The 23484-nt window shown below is 38.8% G+C and overlaps 6 protein-coding genes and 1 long non-coding RNA gene across 12 annotated transcripts; 4 read left to right on the top strand and 3 right to left on the bottom strand.

Annotated features, from left to right (window-relative positions):
* The first annotated feature begins 457 nt into the window (after positions 1-457).
* LOC136415481 (glyoxal reductase-like) lies at positions 458-1979 on the top strand. Its single transcript, XM_066400064.1, has 5 exons — positions 458-685; positions 935-1015; positions 1069-1176; positions 1236-1374; positions 1432-1979. Exons 1-5 carry the CDS (start codon positions 556-558, stop codon positions 1913-1915), a joined length of 942 nt encoding a protein of 313 aa, XP_066256161.1. The 5' UTR covers positions 458-555; the 3' UTR covers positions 1916-1979.
* Positions 1978-2717, bottom strand: LOC136415482 (histone H2A-like). Its single transcript, XM_066400065.1, has 3 exons — positions 2503-2717; positions 2304-2436; positions 1978-2251 (listed from the first exon to the last, which is right to left on the bottom strand). The coding sequence occupies exons 1-3, from the start codon at positions 2609-2611 to the stop codon at positions 2086-2088; spliced, it is 408 nt and encodes a 135-aa protein (XP_066256162.1). The 5' UTR covers positions 2612-2717; the 3' UTR covers positions 1978-2085.
* Positions 2718-3444: 727 nt separating this feature from the next.
* On the top strand, positions 3445-4356 carry LOC136415732 (uncharacterized protein CG1161). The gene is made up of 4 exons (XM_066400502.1): positions 3445-3612; positions 3669-3790; positions 3845-4088; positions 4137-4356. The coding sequence occupies exons 1-4, from the start codon at positions 3556-3558 to the stop codon at positions 4281-4283; spliced, it is 570 nt and encodes a 189-aa protein (XP_066256599.1). The 5' UTR covers positions 3445-3555; the 3' UTR covers positions 4284-4356.
* fmt (phosphatase 6 regulatory subunit 1-like protein fmt) lies at positions 4355-10664 on the bottom strand. 4 transcript variants are annotated; one of them, XM_066400498.1, is made up of 17 exons: positions 10364-10664; positions 10066-10136; positions 9935-10014; positions 9719-9880; positions 9554-9665; positions 8747-8917; positions 8515-8693; positions 8351-8464; positions 8128-8305; positions 7779-8075; positions 7597-7661; positions 7369-7543; positions 7232-7318; positions 7071-7174; positions 6777-7021; positions 6288-6621; positions 4355-6189 (listed from the first exon to the last, which is right to left on the bottom strand). In XM_066400498.1, the coding sequence occupies exons 2-17, from the start codon at positions 10123-10125 to the stop codon at positions 6117-6119; spliced, it is 2436 nt and encodes an 811-aa protein (XP_066256595.1). In that variant the 5' UTR covers positions 10126-10136; positions 10364-10664; the 3' UTR covers positions 4355-6116. The 4 variants fall into 4 exon arrangements, with proteins under 4 accessions (XP_066256595.1, XP_066256597.1, XP_066256596.1 ...); XM_066400500.1 differs by having other exon boundaries at positions 7071-7156; XM_066400499.1 differs by having other exon boundaries at positions 8128-8296.
* Positions 10665-11017: 353 nt separating this feature from the next.
* On the top strand, positions 11018-16511 carry ClC-c (chloride channel protein 3). Its single transcript, XM_066400182.1, has 14 exons — positions 11018-11195; positions 12170-12255; positions 12563-12689; positions 12748-12868; positions 12929-13337; positions 13599-13886; positions 13935-14117; positions 14170-14384; positions 14433-14574; positions 14886-15037; positions 15092-15358; positions 15412-15575; positions 15628-15841; positions 15895-16511. The coding sequence occupies exons 2-14, from the start codon at positions 12184-12186 to the stop codon at positions 15983-15985; spliced, it is 2445 nt and encodes an 814-aa protein (XP_066256279.1). The 5' UTR covers positions 11018-11195; positions 12170-12183; the 3' UTR covers positions 15986-16511.
* A 72-nt stretch (positions 16512-16583) lies between these two features.
* On the bottom strand, positions 16584-23127 carry cu (curled). Of its 3 annotated transcripts, XM_066400188.1 has the most exons (7): positions 22852-23127; positions 21495-21762; positions 17986-18287; positions 17807-17928; positions 17549-17755; positions 17189-17472; positions 16584-17132 (listed from the first exon to the last, which is right to left on the bottom strand). In XM_066400188.1, the coding sequence occupies exons 2-7, from the start codon at positions 21560-21562 to the stop codon at positions 16889-16891; spliced, it is 1227 nt and encodes a 408-aa protein (XP_066256285.1). In that variant the 5' UTR covers positions 21563-21762; positions 22852-23127; the 3' UTR covers positions 16584-16888. The 3 variants fall into 3 exon arrangements, with proteins under 3 accessions (XP_066256285.1, XP_066256282.1, XP_066256283.1); XM_066400185.1 differs by lacking the exons at positions 21495-21762; positions 22852-23127 and adding an exon at positions 22029-22427; XM_066400186.1 differs by lacking the exons at positions 21495-21762; positions 22852-23127 and adding an exon at positions 18364-19033.
* LOC136415558 (uncharacterized) lies at positions 21756-22918 on the top strand. Its single transcript, XR_010752620.1, has 2 exons — positions 21756-21938; positions 22645-22918. It is a non-coding gene; the product is annotated as an uncharacterized lncRNA (long non-coding RNA).
* Positions 23128-23484: the final 357 nt, after the last annotated feature.

Here is a 23484-nt window from a genome sequence, read left to right as displayed (position 1 = left end):
CCTTGAGAAGCGTTCGGAATATATTTTTTGTTCATTTCCAAAAAACTAATAAAGTGGCAGCTATCAAAGGGTATTCTTGATGACTCATCATGGCCTATGATTTATTAGACCACGTAGGGGGTTACCAACGTCGCATTCGGTGCCTTTAGCAGCCATTTTCCCTCCGATTGTTATAGAATTTAAAACAACGCTATAGATTTTTTTCCATAAAAACGATGAAAATCGTTAGTTTTAGTAAGATTTCAAGCAGCTCTAACTTTTGATTAAAAAAACTAATAATTGCGAGCCGAGGAAATACACAACAAACTCATCCATGCACATCTTATACCTCTCCACCTGGTAATCATCTTCATTGTGATTCGGCCTTAACCAGCGTAATTTTTCTATTTTCTGAACAATATTTAAGAACCCGTTAACCTTGCGAAATGCGCTTGAACTTATAAAAACGTCGGTACCAACTAACAATAAGCTTAGTCCATGTTTGAAGCTGAAAACGGCTTCGAGAAAATTTCGATTGTTTAGGGATCGCAGAGGAAAAGCCGCCGACCGCGAACAATGACCCGTCCCTTTTTAACTTTTTTGCTGACGTCAGGATGGGCGATGTGTCTGGTAAGGAGCGAAAATGTTTTAGCCAAAGACATGAAATTCAAGTTGCACAGTGGAGAGTTGATGCCGATGGTGGGATGTAAGTATAGTGCTAATGCTTTAAGTTAGTGTCCGTTTTAAGAGCAGTAGTTAAAGATTCATTTTTTTGCTCAATTAGAAGCTATTATTGTCTTTCCAGGGCGGTCCTGTAAGGTTAACTCGTGTCGATTATGTCGAATTTGAATCCTTTGTTTACAGAGTTTTTTATTTTTTTAAATTACACCTAATTTTACGCTTCCAAATCAAATCTAAGGACTTATCATATTTTTACCTAATCAAATGATTTTAGTTGGTACGTACCAAATTCGAGGTACTGAGCTAATAAGGGATGTCCTGGATTATGCCCTCGGAGCAGGGTATCGTCTCATAGGTAAGCCCTTTACTTTAGTCTTTTTCCTTAAACTTACCTTAAAACCTTATCAGATACAGCCAAGGTCTACAAGAACGAGGAAGATATAGGTAAGGCCCTGAAAGAGCTGTTACCCAAATACAATTTGACTCGACAAGATATTTGGATTACTACAAAGTTATGTAAGAATTACACTTTTAATATGCTGTATCTAAACTCTTCCCCAAAACAAACTTTACAGCCCCTGATGATCAAGGTGAGCTTGCATATGAGGCACTAAAGGAATCAATAAAAAACCTGGATTGTGATTATGTGGATTTGTACCTAATTCACTGGCCTGGCAAAGTGGGTCTGAACTCCTCAAATGTTATTAATTCTAAGTAAATCGTAACATTTTTGTGAAGTCAATAGTGGTTTACATAGGTCTTCCTCTCTAGATTGAGGGATGAAAGCTGGAAGCAAATGGTCCGAGGAGTTAAAGAGGGCCTGGCAAAAAACATCGGAGTTTCTAATTATTTAGTGAGGCATTTGCAAGAGTTAATTACAAATGACCATGGAATCAAACCTGCAGTCAATCAAGTGGAATGGCACCCTCACTATCATCCTCAAGACCTGCTGGATTTGTGCCGTAAGGAGGAGATTCTCTTGCAAACTTACTCTTCATTAGGTGGCACTGGAAATCCTGACTTGATCAAAGATCTTAAGGTTGAAAGTATTGCAAGGAAACTAGGAAAAAGTCCTGCTCAGGTGCTTTTAAGATGGGCCCTACAACAGAACCTGGCAATCATTCCTAAGGCCAGGTCCAAAGGCCACATTGTGGAGAATATTCAGTTGGATTTCACTATTCCTAGTGAGGATATGGAGGTTTTAAGCAATTTCGGGTATAATAAGTATGCATGGGATCCTGAAAATGTGGCTTAAGTTATGGTTTTGAGATCAGATATTTTTGTACTGCATTGAAAATAGATTCATATCTTGGTAAGTGGATGGAAAAATATTTTATTTAAATAAACCTGAGATTGAGAACCAATAGGCTCCTAATAACACTTAAAGAAGACAAAAAAAACTGAATAAAAAAATCTTAAATTAATTTAGTAGTCTTGAGACTGGGATTTGGTGTTTGAACCAGAGGAAGTTCCAGTCTTTTTCGGCAAAAGAACTCCGTGGATATTTGGAAGAACACCACCTTGTGCAATAGTAACCCCTGAGAGCAATTTGTTGAGTTCTTCATCATTGCGTATAGCCAATTGGAGATGCCTGCAAGGCTCAATGCTTTAAATGCATTGACATGATTCAAAAAACATTTTACCTGGGAATAATCCTAGACTTCTTGTTATCCCTGGCAGCATTTCCTGCAAGCTCTAGAATTTCAGCAGAAAGATACTCAAGAACAGCAGCCAGATAGACTGGAGCTCCAGTTCCAACGCGTTCAGCGTAGTTTCCTGTTGCATTTAGAAAAATAACATTAACTTGCTAAAGAAGGTGAAAAGCTGGCTTTTGTTGCTTACCCTTCTTTAATAACCTGTGGATCCTACTAACAGGGAATTGTAGCCCTGCTCGGGAAGAACGACTCTTTGCTTTAGCTTTGGATTTCCCTCCTTTGCCACGTGCTGACATGATTATATTTAATAATGAACACAAGTAAGTCGGTTTTAAGGGTTTAGTAAAGATATCACAGGGAGGAACAACTCCATTCAGATTCTGTTCGGAAATGGCTGTTATTCTATTATTTTTCCTTCACAGCGTTGCCGCATTTTGCGTTTGTTATAGCGTTAATATTCTCTGAATAGCGTTAAAGAGAACTAACAGCTAATTCAATTCATGCATTGCAGAGAGGTTATAGTGGCTATTACGAGCTGTCATTCAAATTCATAAGTCATGAGGTTCATCGGTTTTATTGCAAAAATTAAGAAAATGTATTATCTCGTAAAGAGTGAAATAAGGGATATTCTGTAAGTAGCGGCAATGCTGGGCGCAAATGTACAGATTGTCATGTTTGACATTAGAAAAATGGCGGGAAGGTGTTTAAAATTCTTCCTTGTCTGAAACAGGAGAATCGTATTAAGATTCCCATAGTATAGACAGAGACAAATTAAGGAGGTGTGACGTAGGTAATTATGTGCATATTTACGTATTTCTAACCATGAAGCAATATCGTCAGATGGTAAAGAAGTGAACCCATATAAAGATTAATGCAAAGTAAACTATTACGTGCTATGATCGATGTAATAAAACATAAGTATTATTGAAACATTGCTTTTCATTTTAAAGGCATTACAATTAGTTAATAAAATTAGAAATGACGCAAATAGTTTTAATCTAAATATTTGGGGCGATTAAGGGAAATGCGCTGTTGCCTTTCTTATTTGTTACACATTTGTATATATGATTTTGAATTGGATTTTCACATCTAGCCATCTGTCAATGAGAATAATAATAAATAATCATACCATATACAGCACAAAGTGGAAAATTTTCTCACATTTCGCCTGTTTATCAAAGAGAAAATCACATTTGCGTTAATATTTGACTTTTCAAACCCATAACAAAACTTCCTTAAAATGAAACATTTATTGTTGATATGCATTTGCATATTGTTCTCATTAACACAAACACAAGTAAGTCTATATTTTAAATCCCACTTTAGCGTGTTAAATAACAATAATCTTCTCAGGCCCAATTTAACGACAAAAGGTGTAAATGCATTTGCCCGAGTTTATCCTCAGTCACCAATAAAACAGAGAAGACTCACACAGAAAGGCTCATGCATACGACCAATAACCTCCCAAATAAATGGTATCTTATACCTATAACAAATCCTTTAACATACCCTCAAACTCTAAATTTTAGTAACTGTGAAGAGGTAATGATCCCACAAGTAGCAGACAAGTTAAGTACCAATGAAGTAAAAGAATTTTGTCCGAGATGCGAGTGCAAATATGAAAATCGCAACACCACAATCATCCGTTACGTAGTGATTATTGTTATCTGGGTTATATCCATTTTGGTTGTTTATATGATGTTTTTGATCATCTTGGATCCACTGCTCAATAAAAGGGTCAAAGGAAATTATCAGGAGCACACAAACGAAGATGTATGAAGATTTGAAATTTCCATACAAATGTTTAAATATTGATTGTAGGAAGATGCTCAGCAGGGGCCCATGTCACACAATATGAGTATGAGAGGAAATGTGTTGAATCGAGTAAGCAATCAACAGGATAAGTGGAAAAGGCAAGTGAAAGAGCAGAGGAGAAACATATATGACAGACACACCATGTTGAATTAGTGGTTAATGATGTAATTGTGTATTAATTGCTGGTTACCATGAATTAATTCTTCAAAGTAGAGACTGAAGAGTATGTTGAAACATTTTATTTTAAACCAATATTATACATAAGGACATGGAATATTCTTTAAACAAACGGTAAGTGAACTTTAATAAAAAATATACAATAATACCTAGGCACTGATTTCATGAGAAATGTACACGTCCGAGGCTCAATTTTTGTTGCAATGCCAGGTAACTATACCTACCAACCTAAGGCTCCCTGCAATCCTGGACATTTCACCATGCAACGATCCAAATAAAGCGTCAATTTAGATCCGGCAACAGAGGCGCAAATTAGTGTCTTGTTCAGTTCGTTGTGCAGTAAAATCCTCAGGTCTACAGGAAGCTCACCAAACACACTTTGTGGGCATGTTGAAAAAACTGAGTCTCATATTATTTAAGTAAAAAATTCTATAGGTGTGTGCCGACCTCTCTGACGAACCAATCACAGTAGTTTTGTGATCTATGCAGGTGTACACAGCGGTAATTATTAGGTACTTACGGAGGTTTCGTTATATATCTTTTCGCGTTTTGCCTCCTATAAATTTGACTTTATAAATACACAATATAAACTGGACAAAATGGCGAATCACTTTATATGTCGCAGCCTTGGCGCTGAATGATTCCTTACCCCATCGTACGATTTCAGTGATTTTTTAAAATTAAATTGGTGATCTGCTCTTCATAAATCCTTCCTTGTATCCTTAGGAACCATTATTATTAGTTTTTATTAGATTCGGGACTAATATTTAGAAGCTATTCAGCATCAAGCTTGCAGCATGTTTTTAGCGACGCGTTATGGCCTCAATTTCCATTAATTTCCAAAGACTATTGACTAACAACGAATAGGAGTTTCTATCGAGAATTAAGTAGCAAATGAACAGGGTGAAAACTGAAGTTGTGAGGGCTTCGACACATACAGCGTGATATGTGGAACTAAGAAAACCCACCCTGTGTATTTTAAGTAGAAAGATAACCTTACACTGGCAGAATACAATGTCTATTTTAATATAGTAATTTGCAGGCACCAATTAAGTTTCTAACTACACGCAAAGGATTATTATTTTATATCACATATTTATATACTTTTTAATTTACCTTACGGCTGCTTACAGGGCCGAGCCAGTCCTGTACGAAGTAACAATTTGGAGCAATAATACTTAAGTGTGAGACCCTGATCGAACTTTGTGACTCTGTTTCGAGGCAATGCGCGTCCCTTTAATGACTAATTCAATTGACAGGTCATGCCTCGAAGTGTCTATTGATTATTTACAAAACGGCTCTAAAAAGTACATTTGGCTAATGGGAAGAAGGAATAATAAATTAATACCTTACGTTACACAATTGGTTGAAATATTGCTTAAGAGAATGAGAAATCTACTATTATTAAATATGTACGAGGCGACGTTTTCTTGCTTTAAAATTTTAGTGTGTGCGGATTACCAAATGCGAATTTAACGAAAACAATGATAAAACTAAAGCTGAAGAAATCACTAGAGAAGATATTATTAACCGGGGACGTACTCGGGTATCTTGCGCGTGTACATTACATCTGTTTGTACAAATAACTACCTATGCCTCTCGAGAATTAATACATACAAAAGCGCCACTTCTAAACGCCTAACAGTTTAAAAAAATATATGCAACATAATACTAAAGTTGTGAGGTTACCCTTAAGGGGAGCCGCGTACTGCGCCTGTAATATTTGGTTGGGTTTGGCTCCGAGTCTGACGATGGTATCTGATATGTCACTGGGAAAATTTAAGGAACTAAGTCTCACACTTTTTCTGGCTACTCTGGGCCTGAGGATGGCTTGTCTAGGGGCTTCTCGACGGATTTCTTACAGCTGTCCCCTTGCAACGACCTGAGACACAGTCTGCCCTCAGAAAACCCCGCAAGGGGTTGTAAAAAGTAAGTCTATATCTCTATTGGAAAGAGCCTTTCCATTGAGCAAAAACTTACTTGGACGGTTGAGCTTGACTACTCCCGTTCCCTTGCTCAATTCTCCCCTTCTCGTGGGGGTGATCTCCGGAGGCTTCAGCACTCTCGATTTTTCCACAAATTTGTTCGTTTTTGCATTGCGCAGTTTTCAATTCGCACTTCGATTCAGTCTCCCACGGACTCTGTGCCTCCTCTCCCGAAAGTTGGTCTTTCGCTTCTGCAGGGAACGCTTCTGGAAAAACCGAATTTTCTCCAAAAGCCGCCGAACTGAAGTCGGCCCAGCCCGTTTCGGTCGTCGAGCTACTTGCTGAGGTAGTACCGACGCCCCAGGGGTCATTTTTGGGAGACGTCCATGCTAGAATAATGATGAAGCGAATAGATGAAACTTAAAATTGAGATTTAAAATTGTTATGTGCAAATCTGTTTGCCGATGTCAGGTATAGCTGAGTAAAATTCCTCAATTCTTGAACGCATTTTCTTTACAGGATATCGCCAATGTCAAATACTTACGATCCACCTCCATGTTTTCATCTCCAATATTCGGACTATCGTCATCACTGTCGCTGCTAATGTTTCCTTGGTCCTTTTTCTCGATCACCGTTTGAAACGTGTGCTCTCGCTCCTCGAACACCTGATCGTCCGCGTCAAAAAGAGTGTTTATGTTCTGAGCACAGACCTGCTTGAAAATTGCGTCTCTTTGCAGCATTTCGCTCTCCGAAAGATCGAAATTCACATCAGAGGGATTGTCGATAGTCCTGCAAATAATACGTTAGATTAGTGGCTTTACAGAGTGGACCAAATTACTGATTGAACGTCTCGTCGCCGTCATTGAACGCGTCGTCGTTGAACCCGCTGTAGCCGTCTATGAACTGGGACGTCAGGTTTTGCATCTGATATTGAGAAAAACTCTATTTAAAAAACGTGAAGTTACGGAAAAAACGCTTTTACGAGCTAATAAGGCCTACCTGCTGCTGTAGAGCACTGCTTTGCGGGAATGGAATGTCTCCGAATTCGTCGTTGTCCTCTAAGAGATCGTTCGGGTGAAGACCGCCCTGCAAACACCCAGTAAGGCACAATACGAATAATCACGAAAAAATCGTACCAAAAGCTTGTCTTGCTGCTCTATAGCGGCGGCTAAATGCGTGATTTTGAACTCTTCCAGAGCGGCGGCCGTTTCAGGTTTCAGCTCCTTGAGCTGCCTGCTCAAAGGCAGGATTCGGTTGAATATGCTGATTAAGTGCCCCATGTAACCCTGCCTGATGGCTTTCTTTTGTGATCTAAATCAGGGCTCTGTATTTCAAATTTCAAAGACTAAAAAAACTATACTCACTGCTGCTCATCATTGTCTTTCCAGGCCTTCATTATCCTTTCTATAAGATTACAGCCGCCGATTAACTGGAAAGAATTAATCAGTTATTCAAAGGTCCCCATGTTGCCAAATTCTGAGATTTGTCTTTAGGCTTAATGCAGAAATTTTCTCCCTAATTATCATGTCCAAAAACAAATACTCACATGTTTGCACAATGAACTAACTTGCACGTTATCCCCTTCTTTTCCTTCAAAGTTCTCGTTGTTGTCCGTTTCAATGGCGGCAATAAGGCAGTTCTCTACTTGCGTGTGCAAGAAATTGTTCCACGGATACTTAAAAAACAAATCCAAAATCACTGGAAATGTCTCTAAATTTATCAGCTGCGTGTGCAATTGACTGGGCTGAGTGGGAATTAAAGCTGCCAGCATTCGTACCACCTGCAGACGGGTGTTGCCTAGTGGAGGTTGCAGCACACCCATTGTGGTTAACACTGGGCTTTGCTATAAGAAAGCATTGAAATCTGATTTTTGGAGCGAACATGCAATTGGGAACCTTTGGGGGATCCAACAGCAATTGATGAAAGTCTTTTATCCTCAAAGATATGGCCTCAACTACGTCACGAACAATCTTCTGTTTGTGCTCGAAATCAGCGGCCTCGTCATTTATATTTGAATTATAAAGCGTTGTGGCTATATTGATTGCGCATCGAAACCCGGGCAGGCTGAAAATACTTTTATTCTTCAGTTCGTTTGTTTTCAAATTTGCCACAAGTCACCTGGTCTGATTCACATCTAGCAGGGACAGAAGGACGGTAATACCTCCTACAATCGAGCTCTCGCTCCTCTCGTCCTCAAACAGCTGATCCAGCAGTAGTTTTACGGTCTCCGGGCTAAAGACACTAAATAAATTAACCAGCTCAGTTGTAAGTGAACAACTTACGCCTCCAGAGTATTTAAAAGGGGATCAGGATCCACCCGCTCGTCGAAACTCCTTCGAGAATCGCGGGACGTCCTGAGAAAATCACACAATAATTGAGCAACGTTGTCGTGTCTTTCTTTTTCGATTCTCGGATTCAGCAAGCAGACCAGCTGCTGGATTATCCGTTGGGAGTCTAACCACTGAAACACCACACGTGACTATATAGCAATTGGTAGGGAAACTGCCAACATACGTTCAAGATGTTTTGACGCATTTCGACTCCCTCGACCTGAGTCATCAGTTTCAGCATGAGATCCATGATGGCCGATGTGCCTAGATGCTTCATTAGTAAAGGCAAAAAGGTGTCCCTAGCCTTTAAAAAATCTAAGACCTGCAAGCACGTCAGTTGATAGGACAGCCAGTTCTGGAAGGGTAAGGATAGTTTTTGTATAGGAGTTGAGGTTTGACAAAATCGGATTTAAAGGAGGGAGAGGGAAAAGAAAAATAAGTTGTAGTTTATTCAGTGGAAAAATGTTTGAAATAAATCATTACACACAACATCAAAAGCTGAAATGGTGAGTTAATGTACAAGTTGGAAAATGAAGAGATAACAAACTTTTTAATGTATTATGATAATGAATTACATGAAGGCCACCTTATGAGGGAATTGTGGGCAGGAGAGAGATGGCTATATGAATTCTCTAAAAATGGCTATTTCATGTCCCTATTAGATTTACACATTTCATCAATAAAACAATACTTGGAGTTATTTTGAGACATTCTAAATAAGATCTCAATGAGAGACCTAAGATGTTCCACATGCCAGAAAATTAAGAAAAACTTTTGAAAATTCTAATAAGGAGGTTTTTACTGCCATTCAATCTTATTTTCCCATTCTTAATAAAGACAATGTCATGTGGAAAAGAGTATGAAAGAGAGAGATGGCAATAAAACATTTCTAAATTGCAGTTCTCAGATCCCCATCCCTCTCCAATTAATATTAATTTCTTGTTTATTAGTAATGAAATGAGGCAACAAAACAGAGAACAAAAATACTCACCTGTTCAGTCTTTTTGGCAATAAGGCCGCCCATAATTTTACTAAAATAGGAAGCCAATAGTGGGTTCAGTGGTGCTTCGCTCTCGAGAAATGTGTACAGTTTCTCTAACAATCTACAACAAAAATATCAGTTACCTACCAACATAAATCTTAAACTAATAATCACCGTTCATCCCCTGCCAAACGCTCATTAACGGCTGGCACATCACAGGTAAGTAATTCACTAGCAATATTTGGATATTTAAACCTGATATTATCACTAAGGACTATTGATGGTTCCATGGTCGTTAACATCACAAGCTCCTCTATAACTTCCGGTTTTAGTAGGCTGGAATCCCCTTTTTTGTTACAATGTTAATTTGAAGAAAAAAAACTGACTTACAAATCGATTAAAACTTTATTCTGTGCCCTGCACTCATTGATTATGTCCTCACAATCCATTACTTCCAGCAAAGTTACGCCCTAAAATTCAAATCGTCACGATTTTGGGTTTGAAAAAAACTGAGACTTTACCTCCTTAGCAAGAAGGGTTTCAATTTGGGTAGAAGAAGTCGTGTTGTATTTCCAAAACATATTGCTTGTGGCTGCAATTGGAAGACTGGTGTAAGGCCTTGGTTGAAGATTGCTTGGGGTTATTATTTGTAATAATTGGTGGAAATTTGAATAGACAATTAAAGATCAGGAGGAACCCCCCAATGATAAAAACATTGGTTTTCACTGGCTGCGATTGGGGCTCAAAGGCTCTGCACCCGAGTTTCATAACTGGTCACTAATTTTAAGTGAAATTTCGTCTATTTTTATCAATACGTACCTTTTCCTATCTTTTTGTAACAAAAATATCCCTCACAAATACGTTCCTTTTTGATGGGTTAGGTTCATTTGCTTTGACCTCTGTCAGCCAGCTTCCTGACGGTGGTTCCTTGGACGAATACGTAGCTAAAACCGTCTATTCCGCACATTTAGACGACATATCACAATTTTACCTCAATTTTAATGGCTTTCCTTCCACGAAATTAAAATACAAATGGAAAAATGAAGGAAAAAACGGAATTTTCTCGTTAAAAAACTGACCACCATTCATTGTTCCCACAATGCACTTGTTGAATTGTGACAAGCGACACGGACTGATGACGTAAATGCGGGAAATTTCAAATTGGTGACTGGAGAAGTTAATCTAAGTCTAAGTTCACAGATTGTTTAAATAATATTTCTACTCCAATAAGAAATTTTGTTTTAAATCAATGCAACCTGCCTCAAAATAAGAGATTGAGGGTTTAACGAGTGAATATCAAATTGTTGACGGGCAATCATCATATTCCCCGTTCACTTTCATGCATATGTTTCCCTCTCTTTCTGCCTAATATCGGTTATACACAATAACATACTTCCTGACTTCGCAGATTCTCAAATGAATGTGACGTAAAGACATCTGACATCGCTCCATTCTCCAAAAGTCTCCACAATTGTTCTTCTCCTCCTCTCCAAACTCCGTCACCAATATCACCACTCGTCATTATCTCCAAAAAGCCAAATAATTATCATTCTCAGCCGTTTTTCCAAATTCCCAGTTTCAGTATAATAAATTAGGTATGTGAAAATTGCGTAAATTGGTGAATATTTCAGGTGTATTTAAAAAAAAAATGGTAAGTACACAAAGGGGAAGTTATAGTCATTTTTGGGGGCGGACAGAAGGTACCGTTGCAAAGATACTGAGAAGAATTGTATTTGTTTTTGTCCCCCTTTTACTGTTAACTTTAGTAGACACTTCATTGCAATGAAGAAGTGAATTCCACATATGCACAGTTTTCTTGGTAATATCCATACACTAGGTGATCCGAAATAGTGACCAGATAGTAGATTCTTCCCATTAAAATAAAGCAAAAATGTGTTACAAATAAAGATCCCTCACTGTTTGAATGCACCTTATAGAATGCTCAGAACCAACATTAAGGCCTTTGTCTCACTTCTTCTATGTCAATCAAGCAACTGACTAAGTGGTTGGCCGACCAAAAATCTGTTTGATAGTTATCTCAAGCTAGCAGTTCGAAATCCAACCCTATCATCACTGACTTAGTAAGAGAGTAAAATTTCAGTATCTTCAAGGTGCCCTACAAATTTATTGGGTGATAAATTGTAAATTCTGCAAATTGCCCTTCAAGGCTTTGCACTTGGGCCTATTAGAGTTTGGCTTTGAAATAGACTTTTATGAGTTGATTTTCAGATTAGTGTGAGTGAATGCTCAAGAATGTCTCCAAATCCTCTCCTGATTATTATGCTGAATCCTTGATGGTAGTACAACTACTAATTGACTGAGGCTTTCTGTAATTGGTTGTCTTATTGTTTAATCTTATATTATTGTTTTACTTGGATCTGAATCAACAGTAAACTGAAACCTTATTTACTATTTTACTTCTCATTTAATGTTCTGTTTGCTTGTACAAGTTCTCCAATGCCACCTCATAGAACAAGTTAAGGATCTTTTGCTGCTTTCTGAGCACATTCCACTCTCAGTTATTAGGAAATTGTTCCATTGCAATGTGATTTTTTTATTTCATCTGTGTTTTAATCAATGTACATTTAGCATGACCAGCATGTATTAGAGGACATTTTATTTTAGTTTTTTAAGGGAGCATGGAAAAATTCCCTTTAAAGCGCACCTCTGGGTCTCAGCAATCCTCCACCTATCAGGCTGTTAATAAAAAGGTAGGTAACCAGTCATTTCCTAATTTGCCAATTTATTATTATATTTGTTTAAACACACCTGCGGCCTTGCCACTGAGATTTAATTGAAATAGCTGCTCAACCATATAACTGATACCCCTCTAAAGAGATAACAATGAATGTGGCAACATAGCAGATCTGGATCAATCAATCCAGGCCTTAATATTGATTTTGAGGAGTGCGTCTTCATTGGCTCGCCTTCAGAGGCATTCACATTGGCTTCCAAACATCAACTTACCAGAGTTTATCTGTGAACTAAAGAAAAATGTTGATTTTCGTTGCATTTTAGCATACTAACGGCAACCCCAGCAACCCTCGCCCCTTCGCGGATGACGAAATGATTGACATTAACACCGGCAACGGGGATCACCACAGGCCCACGAGGCTTGAAACAGATGACGATGGCATCTCACATTGTGAGGTTCAGGGTATTAGAGCTTGAACTAACGAGTAATCTTTACTTGTAAAACGCAGATTCTGTGTCCTATGGGGGCATGACGGATGCTTCTACGGACATCCCTGGAATTGGGCAGTATGACGATTTCCACACAATCGACTGGCAGAGAGATATCGCCAGGGATCGTATGCGGCACAGGTACACTCTCATGACTCCAAATGTTGTCAGATTTGTCAAGTTTTTTTCTGTCATTTTAAGGCACATAGTAAAAAAGAAACAGGACTCTTTTTGGAATCTAATCGAGGGAGCACATGACGCCTGGTCGGGATGGTTGTGTGTACTCCTAGTAGGGCTGTGCACCGGTACTGTGGCCGGCGTGATTGACATCGGTGCCACCTGGATGACCGACCTGAAATTTGGCATTTGTGCCCAGGCCTTTTGGTTTAATCGAGAACAGTGCTGCTGGTCCAATGAAATCAGCTTCGAGACGGGGAACTGCTCGCAATGGCGCACGTGGCCGGAGGTTTTAGGACAAGCCAAAACTGGAGCCGGACCCTACATAATTTCGTACCTTATTTATACTACGTTGGCATTGCTTTTTGCCGCTCTGTCAGCCTCTTTGGTCAGGATGTTTGCCCCGTATGCTTGTGGCTCGGGTATACCCGAGGTGAGTATTTTTGGATAAAAAATTTGTTCTACAAAATCACCATCAACGATGTAAACATAGTCAATATTGGAATATAAGATGGGTAAATGTAGACAACCCACCATACATACCGACCTATATGGCTGTAATTAACATATCAGGTTAAGTTTACATTGCAATTTTTGGTTCATGTTAATGGCGTCACAAATTTATTTCAAACCTTTAGTAAATAGAATTTTAAGATAAGTAATACGTTTAAGTAAACTACGGTGATTTCCCTAGATTAAGACCATCCTAAGCGGCTTCATCATCCGCGGCTATTTGGGCAAATGGACTCTGCTCATCAAAAGCGTCGGTTTGATCCTCTCAGTGTCTGCAGGTCTCAGTTTAGGTAAAGAGGGCCCCATGGTGCATATTGCCTGCGCCATAGGTAATATTCTGTCATATCTCTTCCCTAAATATGGTCGTAACGAGGCGAAAAAGAGAGAGATTTTATCCGCATCGGCAGCTGCTGGGGTGTCCGTCGCTTTTGGGGCTCCTATAGGAGGGGTGCTCTTCAGCTTAGAAGAGGTATAATGATTGTACTTTTGAGCTTAATGCATAGATGTCTTCATTTAGGTCAGCTACTACTTCCCTCTTAAAACACTGTGGAGGTCCTTCTTTTGCGCCTTAATTGCAGCCTTCATCCTCCGATCGATTAACCCATTCGGCAACGAACATTCTGTGCTCTTTTACGTTGAGTACAACAAGCCTTGGATTTTCTTCGAGTTGATACCTTTTATCGCTCTAGGCGTCATTGGGGTAAAAAGAAACGTAGCTTTAATACCGTTTATTCCACCTTTTTGTTTTGTAGGGAGTTATTGCCACGATATTCATTAAAGCCAACATCTACTGGTGCCGCTTTAGGAAGTACTCGAAATTAGGCCAATATCCAGTGACCGAGGTCCTGGTCGTCACAGTTTTGACTGCCCTCATAGCGTTCCCGAATCCCTATACTCGGATGAACACCAGCGAGCTTATTTACTTGCTTTTCAGCCAGTGTGGCATTGCCAATTCGGATCCCATTTGGTAAGAATGGTTAAGTTGAATGCGTTTGGGTAAATTGCTCTTCTTCAGTGACTACAACCGAAATTTTACAAACGTGAAGTCTGCCATTGATTTAGCTGCTGCAGGCCCAGGGGTGTATAAAGCCATGTGGCTGTTGATCGTGGCCTTAGTTCTGAAGCTTATAATGACCATTTTTACTTTCGGCATGAAGGTGAGAAAAATGACAATACCGGATGAGGTCACGGAATAGGATACAACAGGCGTCATCTCTGGTTTAAAGTAACTTGTATGACACTGCTTTTAAAATATGACGCCATTTTGATTTTGGAAAATGTCTCTTACGCCGCCATTTTGAATCCTAACAGCGGATTGTGATAGCTCACTGAAAAGGAAATTTCGCGCTCTCTATAAATCTACAAAATGCCCGCCTGCTTGCGTTAAAAATCAGAAAATTGAAAAATACCCCATTCCCTGTGTCACCCGGTAAATCAGATATGTGGAATCAATTGGAGGGTTTGTTAGGTTCCCTGTGGTTTATTTATCCCTTCCCTGTGTCTGGGCGCCATCGTGGGGCGTATAGTAGGAATTTTCATGGAACAATTGGCTTACAATTACCCCAAAAACTGGTTTTTCAGCGGGGAATGTTCTAGCGGGGACGATTGCATTACACCTGGGTAAGTAATTCTCTAACACGCAACAAAAGTGATTGAAAAGTTTCTCCTTTAAAGTTTATACGCCATGGTGGGTGCAGCTGCGGTCCTCGGAGGTGTCACACGCATGACCGTCTCCTTAGTAGTAATAATGTTCGAGCTTACCGGAGGAGTGCGTTACATTGTGCCTCTAATGGCAGCCGCTATGGCCAGCAAATGGGTGGGTGACGCCCTAGGCCGACAAGGCATCTACGACGCCCACATAGCACTTAACGGATACCCGTTTTTGGACTCTAAAGACGAATTTCAACATACAAGTTTAGCGGCCGACGTCATGCAGCCTAAGTACGTGTTGACGTTTCCAATCAACTAAGTCAGTTAGAACGATGATGTTTTAGGCGTAATGAGACTCTAAATGTGATAACTCAAGATTCTATGACGGTGGATGATATTGAAGCTATGTTAAAAGATACAGAACACAATGGATATCCTGTAGTGGTTTCTAGGGACTCTCAATACTTGGTGGGATTTGTTCTGAGGAAAGACCTGAATTTAGCTATAGGCAAGACTTTAGTGAATATGGTTGAATGTTGGGAAAACTAGAGATTTTGCAGCAAACGCCAAAAGAATGGTTGAAGGGATTTGTGGACAGTCGCTAGTTTTGTTTACTAGCGGAAACCCACCTCAAACTCTGGGACCTCCGCCCTTGAAGTTGAAAAAAATCCTGGACATGGCTCCTATTACCATTACAGACCAAACGCCCATGGAAACGGTGGTGGATATGTTTAGGAAATTGGGATTGAGACAGACTCTAGTCACACATAATGGGTAAGAGAGTTTCTTATGAGTTGGGCTATCTCTAATATTTTCGTTTCATAAAGGAGATTATTAGGAGTAATAACGAAAAAGGACGTCCTGCGGCATGTAAAACAGATGGATAACGAGGACCCAAACTCTGTTTTATTTAACTAAGCCCAAAACTCGTATTTTATGATTTTTAAAGAAATTTAGTGGTACTTTTTATTAGTTCAATTAACGGACTCAATCCTATTATACACATTGAATTGTTTTAGCAGTGATTTTATCCATTCATGTATAATATTGTAGTAGATTTAGATGGTATTTTCTCATGTTATGTATTAAATACTCTAACCCGTGGAAATTCAAGAGAAACCTGATTTAATTGGAAAAAAGCAATAAGAAACTCATCAATACTCATCAGCTTTCAAGTCTTTCTTGGTAAGTACAGACTATTGTCTTCCTTATTTATTTCATATAATTCAATCGTATCCTCTCCTCTTGGAAAGGTAAAAGCAGAAACGACTGTAGAAATTTACCCTTAATGATGTATAAAGTGATTGTGATCGATGTGTACGAAGTAACGTTAAGCTGCACTGTTAAGGAAGAGATGTAAACGACACGCTGTATATTTTTATGTATATGTTATTGTAATGAATGCTCAGATTAATGCATATAATAAATCGTTTTTATAACTGTAGCGAGGACGTTCTCGATAATTAACTTAATGCAGGGTCTGTTTATCCCCTAAATGTAACGCCATTTATATGCATCTGCTCAAACAATACTTTTTTAAATAAATCGGCAATACAAGATGTTAATTCGTAAATTTAACTTTAGACCATGTTATTCATTCCCAATCATGGAAAATACATTAACGTAACGATGTAAAGTGAGGAATTATACAGAAACAGTAAGTCCTTCCCGACGACACTGAACGTGTCAGTATACCTATTTACCTAACTAAAATTTCGAATTAAATAACATAAAATCACAAGAAAATCTCATCAAGCAAAATTCAGGCGTTTTAAAACAAACTTAGAAATATAGTTCCCTAATTAAAATTGATTTTCCGGTTCAATTTTCACTCTCGTTCTTGGTCCTTATCCCGAAATCACACACTAAAGAAAAATGATCGCTGGGATAACTCAAGTTCGGGACTCTGTTCTCGCCTATGTCCTTCTCAGAAGGAAACTCCAGCACTCCCTCTAAATCCAGCTTGTTACGCGTGTAAAACACATAGTCAATGGTGTGGCATATTTCACCCTCCTCGCGAATCTTCCATGTGGTGTAGGGAGGCTCTCTACTAGCAGAAGGAACCCTAAAAAAATTCACTTCTCAATGGTAAACTTATATCCCAAGATGATTGTCCTTTACCGATCGTTGAGACCAGTACTGTTGCACTCAGCATAAGCACTGGCAAAATTAGTGTCCCCTTTCAAAATGGTAGAGTACACAGGTTCTTCGGGCTCCGCATTAAAATCTCCGCTCAGGATAAGAGGCCTATCCCCGGCTTTTTGTTCGACAAACTGCAGTAAATCCTTGCCCTGCTCATTTCTTAACGTGGCCAAAAGGGCGCTGTGTTTGGCCTTCAAATGGGTAGTTGCCACGCAGATTTCTTGGCCTGTTTCTTTTATTTTCAGAACAATTAAAAGAGCTACCTGAAGGGAGAAAACGAAATTTCGCTTGTTAGCTTGTGTATACGAAACCCTCGTCATTTTGTCAAGAAAAACTCACCTGATTACTTTGTATCCTCCAAATTTCCAAAATCCTAGTTTCTGCCCTAATCAGATCGAATTTGGCAGATCTAAAGAAAATAGCGCAACCATCTGGACCATTGTTGTTGTGAATGTAGAAACAAGGAGAGTCAGGTTTGGGGAAAAACATGCCCTGATAGCCTTGAGTGGCCAGGACTTGTTTGAGGAAGTTGAAGTGATCCACTTCCTAATTAAAGTCACTGTTAAAAAGGTAGTTAGCAGACTAATTACCACGTACTTGTAAACATATGATATCCGGGCAGTATTCCACGATTTCTTCTACTACCAAATATTTTCTATGATTCCACTCCAACGCTTCTGGGGGACACCTTGCAAAGTTGTCATTTTCTTTACCTAAAGCTACAAGTTTGGGTCACAGGTTAGACATACGAATGTATTATTTGCAGTTATATATACCTTGAGATAGCATGTTCCATTGGAATATTCTGAGACTGTAGGGACTGCTAATGTAGTCACTGCAAGCTTCAGTCACAGCATTGATCTTCCTAAACTTGATGCCCAAATTGTCGCCGTCGTTGTTATTGTTACTAAGTTTCCTGGAGGCCCTCTTAAAGGCCCTTTTGAACATTAGCTGACCATAAGGCCTTTTCTGGCAGAACTGCAACAGTTCGTTTCTGCTGATATTTTTCGGCAAAATCACGTCGTTGTCCTGACAATCGTCGTTTGGGATCTTTGGGGTGGAGTTAAAACTGCCCATTCTGAAAGGAAAATCCTGGTTATTGTCTGATCATAGTTGATACACAGATCCCATTTATGTGCGCGCACGTAACTCACCGCAATAACAAATTTGTAATTTTTTCTCGTACATTCTTTATCGTCAAATTCTCAAGAACCTTATTGGTGTTATCACTAAAAAAGTCCAAATTTTCTTCATCCATCAACATGATGGAAACAGTAAGCAGAAAAATTGCTTCTTGCTTCGCTTTAGTGCAGAGTGGCACAGGTAGCTATAGTGAACCGGTATGTATAGTAGATACCAGTCTGACTGGCACTGCATAACAACATGTCTTTAACTTAAACTTCCTGATGCTTGCGGCAGAATTTAAAAACACCAAGGCAGTTTTTGCAAGAGAGGTACTGTTACTAATATTTGCTTTCCAGTGATGGGTTTTGCAAGCTCTAACCTAGTTAAAGGTGCCGTTAATGGCAAAAGTTTCGCAATATTAAATCAACTTCTGGTACCTCTTAAGTCGGCAATTAAAGCGATTGCAGGCTGCAGTGCTAAAACTATTTAAATCTATCATGTCGTGTAGTGAAATGTAGAGTAGTAAGAGGAAACAAATGGATTATGCAAATAGCAATTGCCCTGAGGTGATGGATCTCCTTTGTAAATATTAACTATAAGAGAAGTTGTTTATTATGCATTTTAATGATTTTGTGTATCAACATTAACTTCTTGACTCATTGGTGAACGTAATTCACTATAAGCTCCTCCTGAAGGAAAATCTACCCCGTCTCACTATGTTCCGCACAACTCACTGATTTATTATTTATTGTTTATTGGTATATTTGTATGATCACATTATTTCATTCTTAAAAATGTATTTTAAACAACAATTCCCGCAGTGACACGGCAGGTTGCCGGCATTTGTATAACTACGTTGAATCGGAGCTGGATCGTGTAATTGGAGCTAATTTTATCAGTTTATTGATAAAACAAACCAAAGCGTTTGCTGAACATTAACTTGATTTGCGTAAATGACGAACATATAACGAGACGGCCATTGAAAAATATTGATTCTTTTACTCTAAAATTTTACAGGGTTAAGCAAAAATAATGACACACCTTTATTGTAAATTTGCTCAATTTTTGATTTTACCATCCACCAACCGATTCACCTAAACTACATACTGGAACCTCTTGTCATAAGTTTTTCGAATGGGAAAGCGTTATTGCATTCCAAGGTTCGCCCAGTTAATTTGCAACAATTGTTTTATCAAAAATGTCGAATAATTAAGCGCTTTTCACAGTACAGTCAACTTTATATTTGAATTATGTAGATAGCTGCTTTATCATGAGGAATTACCATCACCATCACCATTAGACTTTGGACGTTTATCTGGAGATATTGCGACGAATATTTAAGGAGTGTGGCATGCAAAATGATAATGGGGATTTTTAGTTCAAAGGTCAAGGGCGGCTTTCGTCGCAGAGGGGGAAAGCATTCGAAACATCCACATTCTTAGAAGAAATCTCCGATTGGTGGAAAAAATTTAAATCCACGTCTGCGCCTCTACCGTTTTCATTCTAATTCGTCCTTTGTAAACATACATGTTTCGATTCATTTGAACTTGTGAATGTACTTGAGGACCTACATTCGTCCTTCTATATTAAGTTTATTACTTCAATCATAATATGTAAAGCCATAAGTAACTTAGAAAGAAATACATTCTCTCTAATATGCGATACAAAGGCCTTTCCGGTTAGATCCGAAAGCAGGCAACACAAAAGGCAATTCTTGTGTTATTAGGGTTACATAGCTAGACATTCGCGGCGCCACGAAGGGGGTGTATCACGTGGCAATCATGGTGCAATTTCATTGGTGGACGAAAAGTTTGCCATGTTTAATAATGTCGGTTTGGCTTTTGTTTGTATGTTTGTGCGTTTCCAGATTTTACAGTTTTATTATTATTCTTTCAGTGTTTTGTTAAGGTAAAGGACTGAATTAGATGATAAACAAGCTTGTTTTAGGACAGATAATAGTAAAATAGTCCTAAAATAAGTTTTATTATTTATTGTTGGTTATAAATTGTTTGATCATCTCTCATACACTTATTCCATATAAGTTAGTCTTTGTCACACTCATTATGTTATACCTACGTCAAAAAAAATGGCATCTCTATGGGTTGATTCGCGGTCGATGGTGGATTAGGTGTTTACCGAAAACTCGTCATATAATATTTCTGAAAATTTGCAAATATGGATAATCGGGTCTCGCTCTATCAACCTAAGATATTTTCAGCAATGCCACGTTGTCGGTTATATAAAAAAACAGTTGCAATCCCGTCTGTGTCACAGGTCGCTTCGTTTAATACGTCAGAGTTGCTTCTATACCTCTACGCAACCGGCAAGGTCGCATTATTCCGTTCTAAGGACCATGGTGATGACCAACGTCCTGGGCTCTGTTCTTCGTACACATCTAATCTACCATCGACCATGAGTCACCCTGAATCAGGCTGTAGCAACTCGAAAGGTAAATCCTTTCAAACGACGACTCTGTATCTTTTTGGATTTTCTAACACGAATGTACGGAAAATGAGATTTTGACCCTTTGCTGTCGAAGGTTTTTTTGCCCGGACGAACCAGCAACTCGAGTCGTTTCGCAGGATGTTTGGTGAATGTTTTGTATATAATTGAAATTTATTACACGTACAAATTAATGTACAAAACTTTTATCTTCATTTGAGCTTATTTGATTACTACGTTCCATGTCCATCGGGATCAAAAACTAACTCTGTATAATAGTCCTTGTGGCATGACTGTCAAGTTCGTGCTGATACCGAAAATACAGTCCGGTTCGCGACTGCAGCCTAATTTCAGATAAGGAAACCTTATCTCCGTTTGAAAGTGTGTCATTCTAAACTGCATAATATTAAACACAAAGAACGTAGGAACCGATATGCAAATAAACTAAACATAAATACTCATTGTCGCGTATCGAGTTACACGATCGAACCAAGTGGTGAGTGAGTCACCTCTCGAGTGCAAAAGGGTTAAATTAGTACTCCAAACTGTCAACTTAACTGTCAATTTCTGTCAAAGCAAAGTTGTTCCGTACAAATTTTCATCCGACCGGAGAACTCACGGGCATCCTGTGAGCCCTCTTTCCCATCGGTACGTTTCCCTTAGCTTTACTACTTGTACAGTGTGTGATCAACAATCGGCAAGACTATTCATACTTTACCTTGGAAACGAAGTCAACAATCGCTCAAACCGCCTGGCCGACATAAACAATGCCCGTCTAGACGCCATTTTTCCGCCACTTAGAATGTGTGTGTTTATATGTAAATCCTTCTTGCTCAAATCTCTTTAAGGTCCCCACTAAAGCTTGCTATAACGATAATGTCTACTCAAGTACATCACAACACTGACGCAGAGAGGCATCATCATTTGACGACCGTTTCTGAGTGGAAACGTCGTTGGTCCTTGATCTGGTGACATCAGAACTGTTGCTGAAGAATTGATGTTTGATGGGATTGAAGTGCGTGTAATGGTAAGTTTGGTACATATACAGGGGCACTGTACGCCATAACACATCAAAAACCGATTTTCTGTCTGGTGTATTAACGAAAGCTATTGGGGAATTTATTTGGGTTATCTCGTTAAATAATCGTGACGTTATCGTTAGGTAAGCCGCGCAACTGGTAGCTACTTTAAGTAATTATTTTAATAAGCAGCCTAAAAGCGAATGGCGTTATTTCTTGGTTATACTTCTTACCTAACCAAGTACAACAGGACTTCAGGAGGAGGCACGAACTCTTCGTTCTCATTGATATACCCGTGCTTCAAGGCGGCATTCTTGGCGGCGATACGCATTTTCGCTTCCGGCCCTGTTAGCAGAGTTACCTTGGACAGGGTCTCGGCCAAATCTTCCATCTCGAGCAGTCGTTTTTTGATCGCTTTTATGTCCACGGTACAACTATTTAACACCTCCATAGTTCGCGACTTAAGTCATGTGCGTATAACGGAAATTTGCCAAAAACTAAGCTGAGTGCGCTTAAATAGACCTTTTATAATGTTTTCACCTGTAGATCAATTTTGCAAGATCGATTCGATAGGTTTATTAAGTACTTGTTTAATGAGGAAACACATTTTAGTGCCGACCATCTTTAATAATAGTGTGAGCAACAATTACCATCCATCTTTAAGCCGAAACTCGGATGCTGGATGATCTCATAATTGATAAACTCGCCCGTTAAACTGAATCGGTCACTTCGGACAGATGTGATTTTATACTGTACGGAAGTATTTAACAACGACCTTTAGGCAACGCGAAGAAAACCTCGATATTTCTGTAATGGTCTTTTAATTGGTCTTTTTTGGTTTGGTTTTAGATCATTTCATGTGGGCCGAAAATAGATTGAGGCCTGTATATTCGATAAATTATTAAAGTGAATAAATGAATTTGTATTGTTCCCGGAAATAGGTATGCAAAAACATGGTTCCATGCGATGTGTTATTAGGTACCGACCTAACGTGGATTATTAGGTGACCCTGTATATGTAATAACAATAAAACGCTAATTTAAACGATCTACTTACAAATGGGATGCATGTACTCTTTTCCTTTTCGGAGTGACAATTAAACTCGATTAATTGTCGCCTTAAATCTTGTTTCGAAACGACCGCGTTAAATCCTTTTTGGTCTAAATAGGACGTCCTTTGCCGTGTTTACCCCTTTCCTTATATAATTAGGTCAATTATGATTGATCACACGTTGTCTTCAATCTGTTATAGTTGTCTTAAAAATTAACAAGCACATTTAGAAACTTTCTTCACCCGACAGCAGACCCGATAATACTACAACAATCCGCATGCAGACAGACATTGATTTCATTGGATCATAGTTTTTTAATGGCTCATCAATCGTCTTTGTTCCTAAAAGATTATTGTTGATTATTATTAGATAGTTTTAGTCTCTTACGTTAGGAGCAAATGTTTGATGTTACTTACAGTAAAATGAATAGAACGAGCGTGTCGAGGTTTAAATTGCTTAAAAAAGTTTCTTGACAATTAGGCGAATGCAGATTTATTCTCTGTATTATATTACAATGATTTTAATACTTTTATTGATAGATGGAATTATCTATTTGCAATGATTTTTGTTTCCTTTTTGGCTTATTTTATAGGGCATGCAATTGCATAGAAAGTAGGGAAAATATGCTTGTTCTTATT

This window comes from Euwallacea similis, chromosome 20 (assembly GCF_039881205.1).
Source record: "Euwallacea similis isolate ESF13 chromosome 20, ESF131.1, whole genome shotgun sequence".
NCBI lineage: Eukaryota > Metazoa > Arthropoda > Insecta > Coleoptera > Curculionidae > Euwallacea > Euwallacea similis.
This window is presented reverse-complemented; position numbering and strand designations above follow the sequence as displayed.

Bases quoted from the DNA above. Each gene is read 5' to 3' on its own strand.
- LOC136415481 (XM_066400064.1), top strand. From the start codon at position 556: ATGACCCGTCCCTTTTTAACTTTTTTGCTGACGTCAGGATGGGCGATG. The intron at 686-934 runs GTAAGTATAGTG...AAATGATTTTAG, and splicing joins GTTGATGCCGATGGTGGGAT to TTGGTACGTACCAAATTCGA. The intron at 1,177-1,235 runs GTAAGAATTACA...CAAACTTTACAG, and splicing joins TTGGATTACTACAAAGTTAT to CCCCTGATGATCAAGGTGAG.
- LOC136415482 (XM_066400065.1), bottom strand. From the start codon at position 2,611: ATGTCAGCACGTGGCAAAGGAGGGAAATCCAAAGCTAAAGCAAAGAGT. The intron at 2,437-2,502 runs GTAAGCAACAAA...TAAATGCAACAG, and splicing joins CCACAGGTTATTAAAGAAGG to GAAACTACGCTGAACGCGTT. The intron at 2,252-2,303 runs GTAAAATGTTTT...TGAGCCTTGCAG, and splicing joins AAGTCTAGGATTATTCCCAG to GCATCTCCAATTGGCTATAC.
- LOC136415732 (XM_066400502.1), top strand. From the start codon at position 3,556: ATGAAACATTTATTGTTGATATGCATTTGCATATTGTTCTCATTAACA. The intron at 3,613-3,668 runs GTAAGTCTATAT...TAATCTTCTCAG, and splicing joins TCTCATTAACACAAACACAA to GCCCAATTTAACGACAAAAG. The intron at 3,791-3,844 runs GTATCTTATACC...TCTAAATTTTAG, and splicing joins AATAACCTCCCAAATAAATG to TAACTGTGAAGAGGTAATGA.
- fmt (XM_066400498.1), bottom strand. From the start codon at position 10,125: ATGTTTTGGAAATACAACACGACTTCTTCTACCCAAATTGAAACCCTT. The intron at 8,918-9,553 runs GTGAGTATTTTT...TTACCCTTCCAG, and splicing joins TTGCCAAAAAGACTGAACAG to AACTGGCTGTCCTATCAACT. The intron at 8,465-8,514 runs GTAAGTTGTTCA...TAGTGTCTTTAG, and splicing joins CTTTTAAATACTCTGGAGGC to CCCGGAGACCGTAAAACTAC.
- ClC-c (XM_066400182.1), top strand. From the start codon at position 12,184: ATGGAAAAATTCCCTTTAAAGCGCACCTCTGGGTCTCAGCAATCCTCC. The intron at 13,338-13,598 runs GTGAGTATTTTT...TGATTTCCCTAG, and splicing joins GTGGCTCGGGTATACCCGAG to ATTAAGACCATCCTAAGCGG. The intron at 14,575-14,885 runs GTGAGAAAAATG...AGGGTTTGTTAG, and splicing joins TTTTTACTTTCGGCATGAAG to GTTCCCTGTGGTTTATTTAT.
- cu (XM_066400185.1), bottom strand. From the start codon at position 22,246: ATGGAGGTGTTAAATAGTTGTACCGTGGACATAAAAGCGATCAAAAAA. The intron at 17,929-17,985 runs GTATATATAACT...CCAAACTTGTAG, and splicing joins ATGGAACATGCTATCTCAAG to CTTTAGGTAAAGAAAATGAC. The intron at 17,133-17,188 runs GTAAAGGACAAT...GAATTTTTTTAG, and splicing joins AGTACTGGTCTCAACGATCG to GGTTCCTTCTGCTAGTAGAG.